The 20,068-nt window shown below is 35.6% G+C and overlaps 3 protein-coding genes across 3 annotated transcripts; 1 reads left to right on the top strand and 2 right to left on the bottom strand.

Annotated features, from left to right (window-relative positions):
• Nucleotides 1–202: 202 nt before the first annotated feature.
• On the top strand, nucleotides 203–3,869 carry LOC143561525 (uncharacterized). The gene is made up of 9 exons (XM_077049588.1): nucleotides 203–321; nucleotides 574–722; nucleotides 1,040–1,127; nucleotides 1,214–1,454; nucleotides 1,676–1,729; nucleotides 2,259–2,356; nucleotides 2,454–2,579; nucleotides 2,666–2,755; nucleotides 3,533–3,869. Exons 1-9 carry the CDS (start codon nucleotides 265–267, stop codon nucleotides 3,650–3,652), a joined length of 1,023 nt encoding a protein of 340 aa, XP_076905703.1. The 5' UTR covers nucleotides 203–264; the 3' UTR covers nucleotides 3,653–3,869.
• Nucleotides 3,870–12,088: 8,219 nt separating this feature from the next.
• Nucleotides 12,089–14,164, bottom strand: LOC143561524 (bifunctional dTDP-4-dehydrorhamnose 3,5-epimerase/dTDP-4-dehydrorhamnose reductase-like). The gene is made up of 2 exons (XM_077049587.1): nucleotides 13,706–14,164; nucleotides 12,089–12,707 (listed from the first exon to the last, which is right to left on the bottom strand). Exons 1-2 carry the CDS (start codon nucleotides 14,156–14,158, stop codon nucleotides 12,252–12,254), a joined length of 909 nt encoding a protein of 302 aa, XP_076905702.1. The 5' UTR covers nucleotides 14,159–14,164; the 3' UTR covers nucleotides 12,089–12,251.
• A 1,347-nt stretch (nucleotides 14,165–15,511) lies between these two features.
• Nucleotides 15,512–18,555, bottom strand: LOC143561523 (homeobox protein knotted-1-like 7). Its single transcript, XM_077049586.1, has 5 exons — nucleotides 18,249–18,555; nucleotides 18,029–18,145; nucleotides 16,197–16,372; nucleotides 15,780–15,911; nucleotides 15,512–15,657 (listed from the first exon to the last, which is right to left on the bottom strand). Exons 1-5 carry the CDS (start codon nucleotides 18,553–18,555, stop codon nucleotides 15,517–15,519), a joined length of 873 nt encoding a protein of 290 aa, XP_076905701.1. The 3' UTR covers nucleotides 15,512–15,516.
• Nucleotides 18,556–20,068: the final 1,513 nt, after the last annotated feature.

Here is a 20,068-nt window from a genome sequence, read left to right as displayed (position 1 = left end):
ATTTGGGCATGGCCCATAAAAACAATAAATTTCATATATGGGCCGACAACATCATATGTCCATGCCGCCCAGATCCAAGGGCTGTAATTAAAAACCCATAACCCCACCTAAATTTAACGGCTAAAAATCACACACTTCGATATACACACAACTGCACATGTCACTCATTTCAAAAATCATAAAACCAAAAATCATAAAACCAAAAAAAAGAGGTACTTTTGTGATCTACACAAGAACCCTAATTCCAATTCAATTCATTGATTAATGAAAGGAACCAAGCGGCTCGGCGCATCGGAATCCACTGCAGACACCAATTCGTTTGTACGAATCCTAATTTCACTCCTTTTGTTTCAGCTGCTGTAATAATTATTAATTAATTACTGAATTCACCTCAAATTGATTGATTTTGTTGTTGATTGTATGATTTCAGCTGTTTTTTGATCTGGGTTTTGATCAGAATTCAATGCTAGCATAATCTTGATCAGTTAATTGTACTTTTAGCTATTGATGATGTAATGGTGGTTTAAAAATTAAAACTTTATATTGTTATTATTGTTTTTGTATTGTTTTCAGAGTAAGAAACTTATGATGGGACCACAAGTCGATTTCCCCTGGGCAACACCGTCGGCTCAACCGAAAGCAATGGGTACTTCGTCGTTAGATATGCAACGGGCTGAATCATCGAGACAACATGTGAGAGCTCTTAATCACCAATTTGCAAGGTCTGCTGTTTAATTTGCAACTTGCAGTTTTTTAGTAGTTCAATTGATACGTAGTGTTGTAGAAATTACTAGGCGCGGCGGTGGGGTAGGGACTTGCGATTAATTGGATTGGAATTTATAAGTTATTTTTCAAATATATATATATATATACCAAATTTTATATATAAAATTTTCAATTTTGACTAGATTGCAACCCACTAGTGGGTGGGCTACCGACTAGCAACTGATTGGGGATTAATCAGAGCCTACACGGGGTTTTTAAAACCATGATTGATAGGTTTTAGCTTTGAATAATTGTGTATTTTGATTATGTGCAGTTGGGTTCAATCTCAATTAAAGAACCACCCTGATGAACTTTGGGAAGACGGAGTTCGCGACTACCTAACTCAAGCTTCAAACATTTTGGTCTCGGTCCAAACTCATACCTCAAATTATACTTATTATGTACTAGATAAAATAATGCTTGACATTTGTTGATGTTCTTGATATAGGAGAAATTTAGTGATGTTGTTAACTGGCTTAAGTCAAACTCAGCAAAAAGTGAATATTTGTTGGAGCCCGGATCACATGTTGCTCAGAAGAAACTTGTTACCGAAAATAAGGAAATTGAAAATGTACCCTTACAAGAGAAGACGCCAAACGCCCCGGCCCTGCTTTCTGGGCCCACCACAATGTTTGCGACTTCGGGTTTTGCAAGCTCATGGAGTAACAGTCAGTCCTCTTTTTCGTTTGGTAGGTGTTGCTGACTTGTTTCCTGTTATTTTGACATTCTTTGACTTTTAGTGATATTGAGTTATTTTATTTTCTTTTAGGGTTACCTCGTTCAATCGGTGTAAAGCCAGATGCTTCAAAAGAGTCCTCTTTTTCGTTTGGTAGGTGTTGTTGACTTGTTTCCTGTTATTTTGCTTTTTAGTGATATTGACTTATTGGGCTGTTATTTTATTTTCTTTTAGGGTTACCTAGTTCAATTGGTGTAGCGTCGGATGCTTCAAAAGACGCAGAGGGTGGTAAGACACTAAATGCGATCTTTTATTGTTTTTTAACATATTTTTGTGATCTTATCTACTTTCATTTGATTAAGAGTTATTTACTCAGATGGTCCCCATATTCCAAGTTTGGTCCCTTAGGTTTGAAAAATTACATGTATGCTTCCCACTGTTTCTAAAATGCTACCCGAATGGTCCTTGAATGGATGGACGTTTTTTTTCCAGTTAAGGGTATTTTAGTCATTTCACATGCACTTAAGTGGAAGAACTAACGCCCGTCCACTTCAAGGACCACACCACACGGAGGAGCATACACGTAATTTCTCAAACCTAAGGATGTTCCTTGGATTTGATGAGTGCTAGTTTTACCAGTCCAGGGTATTTTAGTCATTTCACACGCGCTTAGCTGGAAAAACTAAGCTCATCGATTCTAAGAGAGGAGCATGCATTTAATTTCTCAAACTTTAGGAGCAAACTTGCAAAATGGGCAAAAACTATAGGGACCATCCGAGTAATTAACGTCTTTCACTAAAATTATAATATGCAACAGATGATGAAGCTGAGCAGTCAAGTAGCCCATCCGTGAAGAAGACTGAAGAAACTGGCATCTTGGTGGTACATGAAGTCAAATGTAAGCTCTATATCAAGGTAATTATATACTTTTAGACATAAATACTATCTTTTTATAGATAATACATAAATTTTTGCTAATTGTATGGTCAAATTTGACTTTCCTTTTTATCAGTCGACGGATCCAACGGATAAAGGTTCATGGAAAGATAGAGGCACAGGAAAACTATCCATCAAATGCAAAGAAGGTGCTACCAAAGGCACTAAAGACTCCAAACCAACAGTTCTTGTTAGAAATGATGTATGCTTTTTTGTATAATAATATTATTTATGTTTGTAACTTTTGTATTTGTTTAATAACATATTTTTGTATGTCACTTATGTCAGGTGGGAAGATTGCTGCTTAACGCGTTATTATACTCGGGCATTAAAACAAACTTGCAAAAGAACTCCATTGTTGCTATTTTTCATACGGCGGTACGTTCATACTTCGTTTACCTATCGCATGTTTATTGTTTTTTTTGTTGGGCTTAAGGGGGTTTGATTGTATATAGGTGTCGAACTTTTGACACGACACGAACTGACCACGAAACAATGAATTTGGGTCGGTTTCTGGTTGACCCAATTATTTTTATGATTTTTCCTAAAAAATGTGTTTAATGGTATAACTTAGACTGATTGGATGTTTTCTTCAAAAGTTTAAGAGACAAAAAAGAGTATTACGGTTTATAGTTCAAACCTAATTGTTTTGTGCACATTTGTATTTTTTGTTAAATAATTTGTATGTTTATTAAGACTGAAAAAGCCATTCTGTAACGTAAAAACCGAACCAAAACAAAACCATCAGCTTGGTTTTATGTTTTCGTAGAAACCAAATTATCTGTTCGGTTCCGGTTTTGCATATAATTAGAGACAAGAAACCGAACGGAACTAAATGTATGGATTTTCATCTCTTATTTGAATGTTAAGTAATTTATAAGAATATAAAGTACTGTAACCCAAATATTTTATCCCAAATGTGTAATTATCAACTAATCAATTAGTTAACACAAAGATTTAGGCCCAAATTCTTTATTTTGGGCAAAAAAAAAATTTTCTGACCCAAAAACTCAAGCCCAAGTGATAAAACCGCACAATTTTTATAAATTGATTTTTCAATAAACTAAAATTTCCAGGTTCGTGTCGGGTTCACCTGCCAGCCCACAAACACGACCCATTTGGCATCCACAAATTCATGTGACCATTTTTTCATAGGATGATAACGGGAGTGACAATAGCAAAGTTGTTGCAAGAACGTTTTTGATAAGGACTAAAAATGAGGAGGATCGGGACAAACTCGCTGCTGCAATTAAAGAATATGCTCCTGCTGCTTGAGCGTGTTACATGTGTCATCCTCTCATTGGTACACCATTAACCTAAAGCAAATGATGTGGTTTTGTGGACGGGTTACCCTTTAATCTTATAATGGGTGTGACCACAAAGACCAGTTATGAACCAGGTTAGTGGAGTGGTGCGAGTCGAGGTCAGTTTATTTATTAATTTACAAGTTGGGGAATTCCCTCATACATGTTGTCTGTATGGTATAAATCAGATGCGAAAATGTACTATAAATCAGTTGGGCAATTAGAGAGCCTTTTTTTGTTTTACATTTGAAAAATACCATTTTGGTTTTATTGCGGTCGAGCTTGCAGAATCGAAAAATGTGGGCGTCCTTCGCTATTGTTTATGTTATTTATCTTCTAGTTTGATCTTTTAAATTGTTCCCAATAAAATATTTTACATGACTGAAAAAATTAATATTTCGGTCGTGGAGTTAAAGATTATGTATTTCAAAGCAGGCATAGGCATCTCTTCCATCTCCTTTAGATATCATTCCCTATGGACCCCCTATCCATCTCCATACATTCATGTGTAAATATCATGCTTCAAGTAGAATCTAGCACCTATCTTGAAATGAAGTAACTTTAGCTTTCATGGAATCAGATCTCTTTCACTGAGGATAATAATATCCATAGCATAAACCTTTGGCATATCCTATTTCTTCAATATAAGTCAAAACAAACACACATTATAAGCATCAAGTATATGAACTTTCAAAGCAGGATCATGCACAAACACAAATGTTCGGTTTTACGGTCTGATAAGCAACTTAGTTATAGGGTTTCTCTCCCTTGGCAGTTGTATACTCGTCTTGATCTTGAATCAAGACGTTTTAATCTTTGGTTCTACAAAATTTTAACCGCCAAAGGAGAGTTGCCCTGTGACAACTTTGTTTACAATCAAGAATGCCAGTTCGTGTCAAGCTTGTTCGGTACATGGCTTTGTGTATGGCAACTTGTATTCTATATGGTGTACATTTCGGAAATGAAAATGATACATAAACGCATGTTAAAACCCAAAAAAAATTTGTTAACATTTTAATGACCACATGTCCATTTATCTCCATACAAACTCAAAAGGAATTTTCATAAGCCAAGAAATTTCATAAGCCTAAAAGTGAATCTTTATAGGTGAATTGGTGGACATCGGGCATTTGTTGAAAAGTGATGCTTGCCATTGATAATACCAAATGATACCAAGTGATGCTTCACTCCATTTATTGTTATTACATATAAGTCAATCTGAATTGAATCTCTTGATCATACAAAGATCATGGTGGTGTAGAGACTGTGTGCTATGGAGGTGATGTCGATGCAGGTGTAAAGATGGAAGTGTTTGACGATAATGGAGTGAATAACGGTGTGGTCAAGACGGTGTATGTAGGTTGATAATCAATGCAACAAGTAAGGTAAGTGCACTAAATGAAGATGGATGCAATGAATGCAAGAATAATTGTATGTGTTAATGCAGAAGTGAAGAACAATGAAGTGATGCAAGTATGATGGCTGAAGGCGAGTAATCAATGAATGAGCAAAGTTGTTGAGGCAACAATCAAAGAAGAATAAGCGGGTAAAATCAGGTCAAAACGGGTTAGTAAAAAAAGGGGTCATGGGTAGTGGCAGACCCAGGAAAAAATTCACAGGGATCGGAAGAGGGTCGGTGTCAAAATTCCATAGGGGTCAATGAAGATTTTAACATATATATACCTTTAAAAAATAAATGGGGGACTTACAATAATGGATGCACAAGCGAATAACACACGTCAACCAAAGATTATCATAAAGCCTTGATCAAGGGGGAGATTGTTGAAATAATCAGTCTTAGTTTTATCATAAGTTTTATTGTTATTATTTGCATTATAAATTATATCCCAAGTAAGGTAGTTATAGTAATTTAAGTTAGTTAAATGGCGATTATTGGCATGTTTACTGAAGAGGTAGGTCCCAGCAGAGCCCAGTTGGACCCGCAAGACTCACCTTGAACAGGGACGTCTGCGCAATGACCAACTGCTCCAGCAGGACCCACCATGCTCAAAGAACCTTGCGCGCAGTACGCCAGCTGTACCCGCAGGGAAAGCCTCCCAATGGTGAAGTACCCCGCCTGTTCCCGCAGCTGCGGATACAAGCCATCAGGGAAGGCTACCCGCACTAACAGCAAGGCTACACGCACAAGGCATTCGTTACTTCAGTAGTCACATGAAGGAATGAGCAAAGCGGGAACACTCCCGCCTAAATGAGCCAGTCCGTATGCTTCTGGAAGGTCTTTCGTACTATACCTACTAAGGTATGGGCGGAACAGACAATTTGACCAGAGCAGCCCATGAACTAATCACAGGGTGACAGCTCACCGACAACAATACGAGGAGGAGCACCCTCTAGTACTGTTTGTCACTATTAGCCGCTGCCTACTCACCAACCCTTACGATGGGACGTGCGCAGCCTACAGTTGGTGGAACAGTGCGTAGCCGGCAGTAAAGGAACAGTATACAGCCGACCTTATTACTGTTGGCCGTAACCTATCCACCAACCAGCATGGCCTGTGCGTAGTCCACTGTTGGTAGAACAGGAATACTATTCAGCCGGCTGTACCTGCTTGGAAACCTACCTTCGGCTATAAATACTCCAACACCTTGGAATGGTAAGGACATGATCTGATATCTCAATCTTATCTAGCAATCTCTTAATATACACTTATATTCAGAGCAATCTAGTCTGATTCTCACGCCGGAGGGTGGTCACAAGGAGGAACCCCCCCCCCTTCTCAGTGACGAGCTTACGGTGTCTGTTTTGCAGGTCCCCTGAAGAACAACCTTCTCTGCTGGACCTCATCCTCGTGGGAAACATTACTTAACCCCCAGATTATCTATAATCTGCCTGTGGGTTCACTTAGTGTTTCTTCATTTACTAACCATGTCGATAGTTACTGCTAAATCATAAATTAATTTGTGTACATATACTTGTAGGGTTTGGATCAAATACAAATTAAATTAGCGAGCTAACTGTGAGAATCAAGTAGTGTAAATATATATATACAACAATAGTGTAATTATAGTGTAGTGTAATTACAGCATAGTGTAATTACACTACGATGTAATTACATAATTGCACTATGATATAACCATGTGTAGTGTAATTACATATGTAGTGTAGTGTAATTACAACATAGTGTGTGACATTTGTCAATTTCGGGTTATTTTATACTTGTATTCTTAATGTAAACCCGACCCGTTTTGTATCCCGAAGCTTTCGATATTATCAAAATGATGAATTTTATGTTATATATTTGTTTTATAGTTGTCGGATATAAAAAAAACACCCTTTTCGGTTCTTAAAATGCCCCGAAAACGCTCAAAATGAACTCCAGGGATTAAAACTACCAAAATGAAGACTTGAAAGACCCATTTGTAGTTTGTGCTTTATTGGGTCTACAACCAACCCATTTTCATGAAAGACCATTTATGAAAGACCCATTCAACTTACCTATATATACACACCCATCTTCTTCATTTGTCCTTGCTCATTTCTCTCTCAAATTCTTGAATTCTAAGGTTGTTCTTTATAGTTTGACTCTCAAGGTCAAACTAAGCTAATCTTTCATTTTAACTAACTTCTCGATACTTAAAGCTTGATGTTACAACATATATATATATATATATATATATATATATATATATATATATATAATATACACTCCTTGTTTACCTTCGGTCTTTCATGTCTCCGGTCTCAGCCGGTTGAAATGTCGGGCTAGTAAGGCAAGGTTACATGGAGGACTTTGTAGTCCTTGTTTATATATTTAACAAATCTAACCATATAACTTGTTATACTTGCTTAACTTCTGCATATTTTAGTTTATTGTTCATATTTGTCAAGTTCCATGGTTTTGGGTATGTGGTGACTAGCCTCGGTTTCATCCGAGTTGAGAACCGAACCAAAAACCGAACTTTCGTTTAAAAGTTTTATTGTTAACTTTTTGAATGTAAAACTTGAGTATTATTATTTATAAGTTATTTTACAAGTTCCATGGTACAGTAGAAACTCGATAAATTAATACTCGATTATTTAATAAACTCTCTAAGATAATATTTTTTGCCGGTCCCGACTCGGGGATAGGGTGCTAAATTAATAATTCGCTAAAATTATAAGATAATATATTTTTGATAATTTCTTTAGACCCCATATAAAATATAAATTAATAATTCCTTTTATATATCATATTACATGAATGATTTATGAAGGTTTATTGAAAAATGACTCAATTGTCTTTTGTTTTTGTTGAAATCAATTTCCTCTTGAATCTCGTCTCTAATTTTCCTTAGCATGGTAAGAACTTCTGGTGTTGTTTTCTCATAGCTCAACAAGAAATTGTTCAATGTGATTGCCGCTTTAATAGCTTCGTTTCGCGAAGGGGGCTCCATTGTAGAACTTTCATCATCTTCTTCATCGATATCATCTTTATTAATTTCAATAACGCTTTCAATAATTTCTTCATCAGTCAACAACTGTGCAACTCCATTTTCTTCTGGGTGAGTCAGAACATTCTACTATAAATTAATAAAATATTAATTAATATATAAATTAAGAATTATTAATTTATCGATTAATTAATAACTCTTTTAATTAATAAATTTTGGTGGTCCCAAGTGTATTATTTTATAGAGTTTCTACTGTAAGTGGGTATGTGGTAACCATCCTCGGTCTTATTTCGAGTCAAGGACCGAACCAAAAACCGAACTAAACCGAGTTCACTCGCTTAAGACACACAAATGTGTTTTTAGCCACCAAAACTCATATTTTTCTTCAAGATTATATTTTAAATCAATTTTAGTTACTTTAAACATACTTGGCATGTCGGTAACCAACTTGATCTTATAACAAGTTCGAACCGATAAAGTCGTATACTCGCCTAACGAACGTTAAGGTTCTTCACAATAGAACTACATACATGGTTAAGTCTATTTTGATTTTATTGAGTTATCTCATAACATTTATTATTTTGGGAAGTTAAATTTGAGCTTGGTCAATTATCAAGTCTCGAACCGACAAACCCGAACACTCGTTTAAACCTTGTTTTGGTAATCTTATAACCAAGGGTTTTGCAATATTGCATTTTAACCCACATTATTACTTAACATAGGTTGAGTAAAAAAAGAAAAAAAAAACTAATGAATAGAATACCGAGACCCGGTTTCGAGTAAACTTATTTTACAAAACTCGTTTCTTTAATTTCTCAAATATTTACATTTTAAATCCTAAACTTTATTTATTTACTTTATTTGTCATGTATTTTATTTTAAACCCTTCCAAGACTACCTACTAACACAAGACCCGTTTAATATAGGTCTTGCTCGTTAAACCGATCTCTCCGATTATTCATGACACTATCTTTCAAGTTACTTGTTAATGTGAGTACTTTTTCATCCCCCATTTTCCATTTTTCGTTTTGGGGGTGGCATTGCATACTTATTCAAATTCAAATGATTTATACTTGAGTCTTAAACCACAACACTTATTGTATATGTTTACTTAAATAAATGCTCGATTTGGTGTTATATGCTTTACATGATTATGTGCAAATTCTTGAATGCTAAGGCGGGTAGCCTCTTGAATGCTAAGGCGGGTAGCCTCATCAAAGTATGATCATACGTTAATTCCGAGTATATATGGTATCCCCATATAGAAAGGTGTCGTCAATGTATTCTTATTGGCGATTTCATTATTGTCGTCAATGTATTCTTATTGACGGTTTTATTATCTAAATTGTTGCTATTATTTATTGTTTTCAAATACTAGTTGTGGATTTCATACTATATACTTATTGTCCAAAACTATGAAAATTGCTCACCAACCTTTGTGTTGACAAACTCTATTTTATGCAATGTTACAGGTTTGATGTTAGCTTGATTGGATTACTTGAAGAAACTTATCATCTTGGCTTTAGGATATTAGAAAATGAAAGAACAAGTTATTTGTTTATCTATCTATTTGGCATTTTGTATGAACAATTGTTGTGTTATTTATGATGATATGGATTTAAATGAATTGTTTAAATATTGTAACTTTATAGTGTCGTTTTGCAATGAGCAATCATGTCGCGCCTCGACGTTTCCGCCTTCATTGGTCGGGGTGTGACATAGTGTAATTACACTATAACGTAATTGCATAATTACACTACTTGTAAATATAATTACACTACTTGATTCTCACAGTTAGAACGTTAATTTAATTTATACATTAACTTTCCCCTATACTTGTATACTCTTCATTTGCAGAACATATGCGTGTGTGTGTATTATGAAGTGAAATAACATATCCTTGCATGTTCAATCTTTAAGAGAGACTCGAAATATGTTTTATGGGGCCTGCGCTTAATGCAAAGACACACTCACCAATATCTCATCTTTTTAGTTAGTTCATTCTTGCAGCCGATTACACTCTTGAAGATCTCATCGATGGCACTGATTCGATTCACGCTCACGTTATGTAATGTTGGAGGTTTTCATTTGGTAATTTGTTTCGTTAACAATATTATACAACATACATCCCATATGAATAAAGACGCATCTTTATTGTATATCTATTATTAACATTTTAATCAAATAGTATAAATTTTCCCTAATAAGTAGTTGTTTATGACTATTAACATGGTTCAATCACTTCATTATTTTTACTTCTTTTTTTTAAGAATGTTCCACCAAAGGTCTTTAGGCGAATTCTTCTAATTTGATCTTCAAATTGTCCCCATAAAATATTTGAATTTAATATAAAAATAACTTAGGCATCTCTACCATCTCCTTTATATTTCATTCCCTACAGACCCTATCAATCTTCACACATTCATGTGTTAATATTATGCTACAAACAGAATCTAAAACTTTTTATTGAGATGAAGAAACTTTAGCTTTTATGGAATAGATCTCCTAGCTCTTAATGAGGATAATAATATCCAAAGCATAAACCTTCGGTATATCCAAATTCTTCAATGGTTTATACGTCAAAACAAACACATATATAAGCTCCAGGTATGGTGCACAAACACAAATGTTCGAGTTGCAATCTAATAAGCAAACTAGTTATAGGGTTTCTCTCCCTTGGCAGTCATATCCGTTGTGTTAAAGAAAGACCCGGCTTGATCTTGAATCAAGACATTAACACTTTTTTGTCCAACAAAATATAACCGCCAAAGGAGAGTTGCCCTGTGACAACTTTGTTTACAATCAAGAATATATGTTCGTGTCAAGTTTGTTCGTTATATATCTTGCAGAATCCAATGTATGATTGAAGATCTTGATAAGTCTATTTTCATAAGTTAATGAGAGTAAAATCTATTGATTGTTTTCATAGCATAGTATGCCCTGCAAGTAAAGTAGATGATATTAATTCAAGAAGCTGTCAAAGAGGCCCATGCATCTGCAAACTCATGCCCTATTGGTAAGTTTAGGGGATGATTTTAAGCAAGACATTTAAACTTAGCATTAGACTTTTATTATTATTATTATTATTATTATTATTATTATTATATATGTAATATACTAATATGTAACAGTTAGGACTTAGGTTTATTATCTCATGATACAGCGGTTTCTTAACGACCTATTATCAAATTGTTGCAATGGTCATAACTGCCAAATCAAGTATTCATGTATGTATTCTCCATTGTAAACATTCACCAAGTCATCAATTATCATTTGTTGTTCTTGTTACTTTGCTGTTCATTCACTGTATACACAAACACACAATTCGTGGCTTTAGTTTTGTTTATTAATTTGGTTTCCATCAGTACAAGGTAAAACTTAGGTGGCAGCACATGATTGGACAGGTCTTAGGATAGTTTTTTTAATTTGCAAGGAGCATCTCTCCACCTTAAAAGGCAAATTCACCATTAGACTTGCACAAGTGCATGGGGTTGGTATTTAACTTTGATGTTGACTAACTTGATTGTGGTGTTGATCTTACTAAGCTACTATACTTGAATGATGTGTTCACATTTTCTTGCAGTGTGTATTATCAATGTATGTGTCATCTTCATTACAAATTTACAATCTTCACTCAAATTGGCAATTTATGAAAGTTGCCAGAGAGAGACGAATTTAAAAAACTCAAATATTGAAATTTTGGTTTGAGTCCAAAACTGACCTATGCACACCCGACATGTATAATTAAATAAGTTCATGAGGTTGGCCTATTTAATTAAAAGGGTTAAACAGATCAACCCAAAACATGATTACTTTTGTTTCGTGTCAAGAATTGTCACCCTCGTGCATTACTTAATTGAGTTAATTCTTCGTTACTTGAAACTCTAGGTTAAAATCGTTCACTAATCAATGTCGCGGGCATCCCAACAAGCCGCAAAACCAAACTACGATAAAAAAGGTCGAACCGGGAACTTTATTCATCAAGCAAGTTGGCAACATGCACACGGCTTCTATAGCAAACCATTGCAACATATTTATTACCAATCAAATCAATCCAAATGATACAACACTAAAAATACAATGCATATCATGTAGAAAAACAAAAAAGCCATACTCACCATAACAACAATAACCGTGAATATAAGATGATTCAAAAAGAAGTCAAACCTCTAGGTATAATCAAGCAGTCTTTGGGGTCTTACGGTTGGGCTCAAACACATACTTTATAAGCGAATCTTTAATCGACAAAAGCTCGGGAAACTCGGTTTTCAGCTTAGTGGTGTCAAGCTCATTATTACTTCTTGGAGCAATCATCACTTTAGCCTGCTCCTCAAGGTTAAAATTCTTCCAAGTAAACTTTGGGTCGATGTAATCACGATACATTTCCAATATTTGGTTGTGGCTAATGCACCCGGGGTTTGTAAAGTTGTATATCCCGGTTAGGTTTCTTTTCGCCATTTCTATTGACATCGGAAGAAGCTCGTCAAGAACCGTCATGGAGTTTGGAATATTGACCACTTTCTCATAACGAGTGATTTTTGTTATAAAGTTTCGCAGGTTTGTTAAGTCGGATGATATGGGCATACGAACACGCAATGTGCATACGTTTTCATAGTTCTTGAGCAAATCTTCCACCTAAACATGATAAAAAGTAAAATTATAACTTATATCTGGTCAAAGATATTACATTTGACCCTCAAATTGAACCACAATTTGAGTCATGAAGATGAAAAAAATAATCATACTTGACTTATGTCCAAGATATAAAAAGTCATGAAGTATAGTAGATGCTAAAATTGTAAGGATCTTCATACCAGTTAAAATCCAAAAGTCCATAGTTTTACTTCTTAAAGTCAAATTTTAAATCAGTTCTAACAAATGAGTGTAAAATGTGAATCAGTCAACAACAATGAACTTTATAAAACAAACTTGATATCATAACATCCATAAAACATTTATATCGAATTCAAATTTCAAGATAATTCAATTTGACTCTAGAAAGTCAAAACAATCGGATCTCGAAGATTATTTCTAAGAAATAAAGATGCAAAGCCGAGCCACCCACGAGCTACTCTAGATCGGATCAATAAAAAGCTTGAAACAAGCCAAGCCGAGCCCGAGCCTCAAATAAGGCTTGTTTAGGTATCAAGCCTGAGCTCGAGCCTTGTATGGGAAGCTCGTTTGGGCTATCTTAGCCTTAAAAAAACCTTAGGTATACTTAAGTTTTACCTCTTTTCGACTTCTATGTATTAATTTCACACTGCACAACGAAGCTCAGACAGAGCTTTGACTCACTTAAGGTACTACACAAGCTACAAGCCGAGCTTAGGCTCAATAAAGGTTTTTCACAAAATAAATAAAAATAATTTTAAACATATATAGGTTAATTAATATATAATAACCGAGCCTAGCCCGAGTCAAGTCTAAGCTTGAAAAACGACTCACGACCCGAGTTCCAGCTTTAAGAAAAGAGCTTGAAATGAGCCGAGCTCGAGCTCAACTCAGCTCGTTTACACCCCTACCCAGAAACCATCAAACATTTTCTTGAAATTTCACATGAAAATCAAGATTCACATATAAACATCAAAATCTCATAACAAAAATTAAAACTTGATTTCAAATAACAGCATTACCATGGCTTTAGTCTTGGAATAAAACGACCCCACAAAATTCGGAGCATCCTCTTCCTTAAACCCAATACCCGACCCGATGGGATGCCCCGAATCATACTCAAATATACACCCAGTCGCATAATTAATCAAAACCAACCCATTCTCACGGCACACGTCAGCCAGCGTCAGGGTTCCGACAACATTAGCCCGAATAGTCTCCACCTTATGCGACTCGCACCAGTCAACGTTTGGTCGTCCGGTAACGCCGGCAGCGTTGAAGACATGGGTGGGTTTGACGGCGTTAATGTCGGCGATTAAAGAGTCACGTGACTCGAGACGACCCGACCCGTATGAGTAATTGATGGATTGGGATTGGCAGAGCTTGCCCAATAAGCCTCCGATCCAACCGGTTTTGCCGTAGATCAGAAAGTTTAACGGCGTCGTTTTGGACGGTCCGTTTGATTGGGAAGCCATGATGGGGTACCGGTAGGGATTGTGGTGGGGTTTGTGAGATATTATTATTATTATTATTATTATTATTATTATTATTATTAATGGATTGGGGGCGGTGCGAGATATTTGGCGGTAAAAAAGATGGGATATTTATTGGTGGTGTGAAAAAGGTGATTTTTCGCGGGTGAAATTTGAAAGTTCAGAATTCGTTTGTAATTTTCTTGATTGAAATCGGTTAACTGAACTGAAAACTGCCAAAACCCGAACTAATACTGAGCATAACCCAAATCAAAACCAATCATAAATCGGGTTGACTTTATAGACTAGACCAAACCAGTTGTGCACATCTAGTTAGGAGTGGTTGGGAAACCAAGGGCCGGGCTTGAACACCACCTCCTTGGATTCAAATCACTTCGTGTGCTCTTATTGAGTAAACATAAATAGGGTTGTTCATGAGCTGAATTGAATCGAGTGAAGGTTTGCTCATATTTAAATCGTTTACAAATCAAACCTAGCCGACCGGCTAATTTTACAAAACGAGCCAAATTGAACGGGAATTTTATGAGTGATGTGTTACTAATTTCTTTTAAAGTTTTTTTAAATGAAAAGGTTTGAAGTTGAAAATAATGCACTTGAAAACGAATTAATAACTTTTAGACAAACTTGTAGCTTGCAAATCTCTATAAGAAAGAAATTTAAATTTGGATTTAACATATATATGAAACAAACTTCTAGTATCCTAACAACTTGAAGTGATCGAAATGAAATTATAAAGTTAACGAGTGAGAAAAATTTTAAAAATGTTTAAATAATTGTATGTATGTGTGTATATATAATTAATTCGAGTCAATCGAACCGAACCGAATCTCACTCAAGTGAACCTTTGCTCGTGCATGGCTCGTTTACAAACCAAACTGGGCCGATCAACTTGTTTACAACAAAGCCAAAATAGTACCACAAGCATTTTCAAAACATTTTTCGAGCAAGCGTCGAGCGGTTTGAACAACCTAAATATAAATCTTTTTTACCGTAAATAGTCGAAAGACGTTACAAACGGGTGGGTTTGAGAGATTTATTTATAGTTTTGTTAAGTTACATGGCTAAGTTAAAAGTTTTCATTTATTTTTATCCTATTATATAAAGCGTTATAAATATTTTCATTTTTTGATCACTTGCCACACTTTTAGTCATCAGAAGACCTATCTTTAATTAGTTCGATCAACCACATTGATGCTTGAGAAACGGTGTTTTTTGTGATCAATAAATCTTCAGAACGAGACACTGAATATTAATTAGGTCTTAATTTCCTTAAAACCTAAGTTACCATCTCTCCACCATAGTTTTGATCATGAAAAATGCAACAATTTTGGTTTCCTCTTCTATCTTTTGCGCTTGGGCTTTAGAGTGGTTAAAAAGTTCGAACTGCTGTGCCAATTTCTTTTCCTTTGATTAATAAACCAATTGTTAATTTGCTTCAGTTGTAGCCCCGTTTCTTCCACCAGTTTAGCCTTCTCATCTTCCTGTTAATTAAAAAAAAATCACAACATAACTTGTTAGTTGTTACCGTAATTAAGTTGCTTAAATAATTAATACTTTAGTTAAATTTTGTTTCTAGATTTCAAAATATATATTTATCGCTTACCGTTGGATACGGCCATTTGGAATGTTGTTGCCACCAATCTTTGAGCACAGAAGTTGTATCTCCTGGTAATTTTCCTGCTCTCCTCTTTCTCAATATTTCCTCTCTTACGTCCTCTATTTTCGATCGAAATCCCTAAATACAAACATTTTAATGCTATATATTTAGTAGTAGAACCAATGTTATGTGAGTTGCAAGATTGCACGACTAGAAAAGTACTAGACCAATGATATGTGGGGTTCACAACTGATAAAAAAGTTGCAAAAATGGTGATCAACCCATATCCGGTCGCAGATCTTATTTTCAGTTGCAACGGTAGCAAAAATCATACAAAGTAATTAATGAAAATAAAAATATAAACACCAGTAACAAGTATGCGATTTCTAAGAAAAATAGAATATGGTCTCAACAAAGTGGCACCTGCTTGAGTTCGATTTTCAATTCTTGGCGAACTCTATCTACTAAAGTACGTTCAGATTCGAGAAGAGGGCCAAAGCCTAACATTTCACCAGATTGATTTGATGAAAAATCCATTGCCATCTCATCTTCATCATCATCTGACATTGTTGCTCCTGTACCTTCTCCAAGTATTACTCCTGAAATTAGTTAACATTAGATAAAAACATTTTTTGTATAAAGATTACGTTTACAACATATGAAAAACTTCTGTTTCATATTGAGAAAACTGTCAATCCAATGCACGATTCTTCAGCGAGGTAAAAAAACAAGTCGGTTAAAATAGATAAAAATGACTAGCTACATCGAGGCATAGTAGATAAAGAAAAGAACAACATAAAAATAAAAACACGGTTTCACTAGCATCAATAAATAGTGCTGAATTGGTTGGATATTGATCAACCCCATTAAGGTGAAAAACATGGATCATGAATGTACAAGAACAAAAGCAGCCATACACAGTAAATCCCGTCTATAGTCAAACTATAGCTATGGTCTTAGAAGGATGGGATGTAAGCAAACGAAATCTCTATCTCAAAAGATAGAGTTACATGAATACCCCCAACTTGAAAACCATATACATGGAGAGAAAAGAATATTAGAAGTGTAGTGTACTAAACTACTAATCGCATAAACCTGATGAAAAAGTATAACAAGAACATAAAAATCATATTATACGAAGGCAAATAGAAGGAAGCATGTAAAGAGTTTGTTTTTTTTTTTTTTTGGAACGACCAACTAAGTAACGCCCGGTACTCCGTACGTGGCCCCCATTGGCTAAAGGTAGCCCGAGCCGGCCACGAGTCCGGACGGACGGAGCCCCTAGCGGTCCACCAATTGAGGGATTCCCCGGATAAAACCCGACCACCACGCCCGCTAAACGGCACGACAGTGAGGAGTCGGTAAAACCGGGTGAGATCAGGACTCGAACCTTGGCAAACCAGGGTCATCCCTCATATCTCCCATATGAATTGGTGATAATGAGGTTTAAACCCCATACTTCTCACTAGTAAAGTGAGTGCTCTACCATTGAGCCATATCCAATTTATGTATGTAAAGAGTTTGTTATTCACGATCTTTCTTTATATTGTATATACATAGGCATGCTATTGTACAAATACTTAGCATTTTAATCAAATTAGCACCCTTTTCATTTATGTGACGACAATAAATATGATATGTCTTGCTATGTGTTGCTATAAATTTCATATCTTTTTGAGTTTGTTTAATGATGTTATCTTGTGATGCTAAATAAATATATCTTGCAAAATACATAATGTAGACTAAAAGCTAGCAAGAACATGACATAAGTTGGTATTGTACATTAATGTATATAATCCATAAATAAATTAAAAATCATGATAAAAAATTTAGTAGGTGGTGATGTAAATGTTGGTTCCGTCCACCAACTCAACTAACTCCACCTTCTTTCGGCTCCTAACTATTTATTAAAAATATAATAAGGTAACCATAAATAGAAATTAAGTCGTGGTCCTGCATTACACCCATCTTTATGATGCATGAGTTGTCATTGAAGATTGAAACAAACCCGGACCCGAGGTGATGATCATAACTAATTAACTATGACATAGTTCAAAACGTGACACGACTTTCATGCTAAATGTCTAGTTTATTATTTGGATAACGTAATATATTGGATAAATTAACAAGGTTTGTTTTGAGTTAAAATATCTATACATTCATTTTACAAACAGGTTTTGAACATGCTATATCATATAAGCATTAAGACACAATAGTATATTCATGTGTATGTGAATATGAAGAGCAGGTGTTACCGGTCATAGCTTGTAAGTTGTGCTCAATTTCACGGCATGCCATGACAGCCTCGACGGCATCAACTCTCACATGTTTTTGCAGGCGATCTTTAAACGCACTTAGAACCATCAAATACTCTGTCTGTTCCATGTTAAAGAAATGTTTGTAAATACTCAAAAAAGACATGACCAAAGCGCCTTTGGTCTAATTGTATCAGAATGCAGGATAAGACTTTGTAACGTACCATAATATTGTCAAGCTCATGGCGGTCATCAGGGGCGGTTGGTTGGTGGTGGTTGGCCATGTAGGAAGGGAAGAGATTGTGGGACTTGGATAGTTGAGCGTCGATAACCGGTAGTTGGTCGATCGGAGTGGCAACACGTAGACACCCTACATGGGCAGAGAGAAGATGCTGATAGAGATGGTGGCTGGCAATCTTGGCCTTCATCAAGCGGTTCTGATCATGCGAAAGGGTTACCAACATATCCGCAAAACCACCATTATCATCACCACTTGTTACCACCATTCCTAGAGCTTGATCTTGCATATTATTTTGTTACAAGAAAAAACAATGAAAGTTTGTAAAAAAGACAATAAGCCGAAATTTGATGTCAGAAATGGACGTGTTTTATAGAAGCATAATTAAGATGCATGTGGGGTTTTAGGACCACTTGTGCTTTAAACTTTAAAGAAGCATATTGCCAGCCTTGGAAAGCAAGCTCTCTTCTTTTATTTTTACATGGAAAAGTGAGAAAGAGAGAGGACGGATTTTTAGGGATTAGAGACCAAATAATTTTTTTGTTCACTTCTGTGAAATAGTTTAATTTCAGTTTTACTTAGGCAGGTGTAAATATCTTTTCATATTGAATTAATTAGTTAAATATTTCACACATATAAAATAAGCAAGTTCACACATAAGTGTTAATATTTGTCCTTTTTTTTTAACGATCACCAAACATAAAATGTCTATGTACTCTGTACGAGGTAACCCAATGGCAAAAGGCCACCGTCAGCTGACCCAACTCAATCGTACGAAGCCCTTAAGCGCCTCCAAGTAATTATCTCTAGTTCCAAGGAAACCCACCAGCCTAAAGGCCCACTTGTGGTAAACCCGGGCACCCTCATGATCGACTAGAGATCACAAAGATCTCAGTCTTCCTTCATTGAGTCACCTATGTCCCCCTAAAATATTGTAAGTGAGAATTGAACTCAGATCTCCATTGAAAAACCCAAGTTTCCTATTACTACACTAATAATAAATGTCTTTAGATATATTTGTAAAGCTTTGTGTTAACTGTTAAACCTACACTATTACTCTATTAGAGATTAGTATAATTTAATTAAAATGTTTAATAGATCCCGTAAAACCATTTATTGTATAGGTCGTATTTCAAGAAATTGATTAGGGATACCATACATTACTTGACTATGGAGTGTTACTGATTAGAATATCACCGTCGGACAGAAACCGCTACTAATTATTGACAAACTCTAGCAAAAAGGTAAATTAAAGAATTAGAAAGTTCTAAAAGATTCGTCTTCGATCCGTCACTGATTACTAACCGACACCCTAGTCTTGGAGAGATCAACAATCACCGATGTTTAACCACAAAACCCAATGCGGCTTAATGTAAGAAGGGTTGATTCAAATGGGTCATAACTCATAAGCCCCAACATGACTATTTGTGACACAATGTTTGTTCGCCTAACATAAAATCTCAATAACACAAACTAAGATCCATTAAGGCCTACAATTGTACAAGCAATCGTACCTAGAGGTGTAAAAAAAACCGGTTTGGGATCGGTTCATGGCAAACCGACCTGAACCGGTTTGATAAGGAAACCGGTTTCACCCAAACCATTTCATGAACCGACCCAAACCGTCAGTTTTGGTACCGGTTCCCCCTTTGAACAACCAAACCGGTTTGAGGAAAACCGGTTCTAAACCGGACTGAACCGACCTGGACCAGGGCAGTCTATTTTGCTTCTAAACCGGTTTATAACCGAACTGATTTAAATCAAACCGGTTTTAACCAGCCATTGACCAAACCAGTTCAGTT

This window comes from Bidens hawaiensis, unplaced genomic scaffold, assembly GCF_021521415.1.
Source record: "Bidens hawaiensis isolate Kalapana, Puna unplaced genomic scaffold, B.hawaiensis_p1.1 tig00020696_1, whole genome shotgun sequence".
NCBI lineage: Eukaryota > Viridiplantae > Streptophyta > Magnoliopsida > Asterales > Asteraceae > Bidens > Bidens hawaiensis.
The sequence above is the reverse complement of the archived record's forward strand: the minus strand, read 5'-3'. Positions and strand labels throughout refer to the sequence as shown.

Bases quoted from the DNA above. Each gene is read 5' to 3' on its own strand.
- LOC143561525 (XM_077049588.1), top strand. From the start codon at position 265: ATGAAAGGAACCAAGCGGCTCGGCGCATCGGAATCCACTGCAGACACC. The intron at 723-1,039 runs GTCTGCTGTTTA...GATTATGTGCAG, and splicing joins CTTAATCACCAATTTGCAAG to TTGGGTTCAATCTCAATTAA. The intron at 2,357-2,453 runs GTAATTATATAC...CCTTTTTATCAG, and splicing joins AATGTAAGCTCTATATCAAG to TCGACGGATCCAACGGATAA.
- LOC143561524 (XM_077049587.1), bottom strand. From the start codon at position 14,158: ATGGCTTCCCAATCAAACGGACCGTCCAAAACGACGCCGTTAAACTTT. The intron at 12,708-13,705 runs GTAATGCTGTTA...TATCATGTTTAG, and splicing joins ATTCCAAGACTAAAGCCATG to GTGGAAGATTTGCTCAAGAA.
- LOC143561523 (XM_077049586.1), bottom strand. From the start codon at position 18,555: ATGCAAGATCAAGCTCTAGGAATGGTGGTAACAAGTGGTGATGATAAT. The intron at 18,146-18,248 runs GTTACAAAGTCT...TGGAACAGACAG, and splicing joins GCTTGACAATATTATGGTAC to AGTATTTGATGGTTCTAAGT. The intron at 15,658-15,779 runs GTAAGCGATAAA...TTTAATTAACAG, and splicing joins CCAAATGGCCGTATCCAACG to GAAGATGAGAAGGCTAAACT.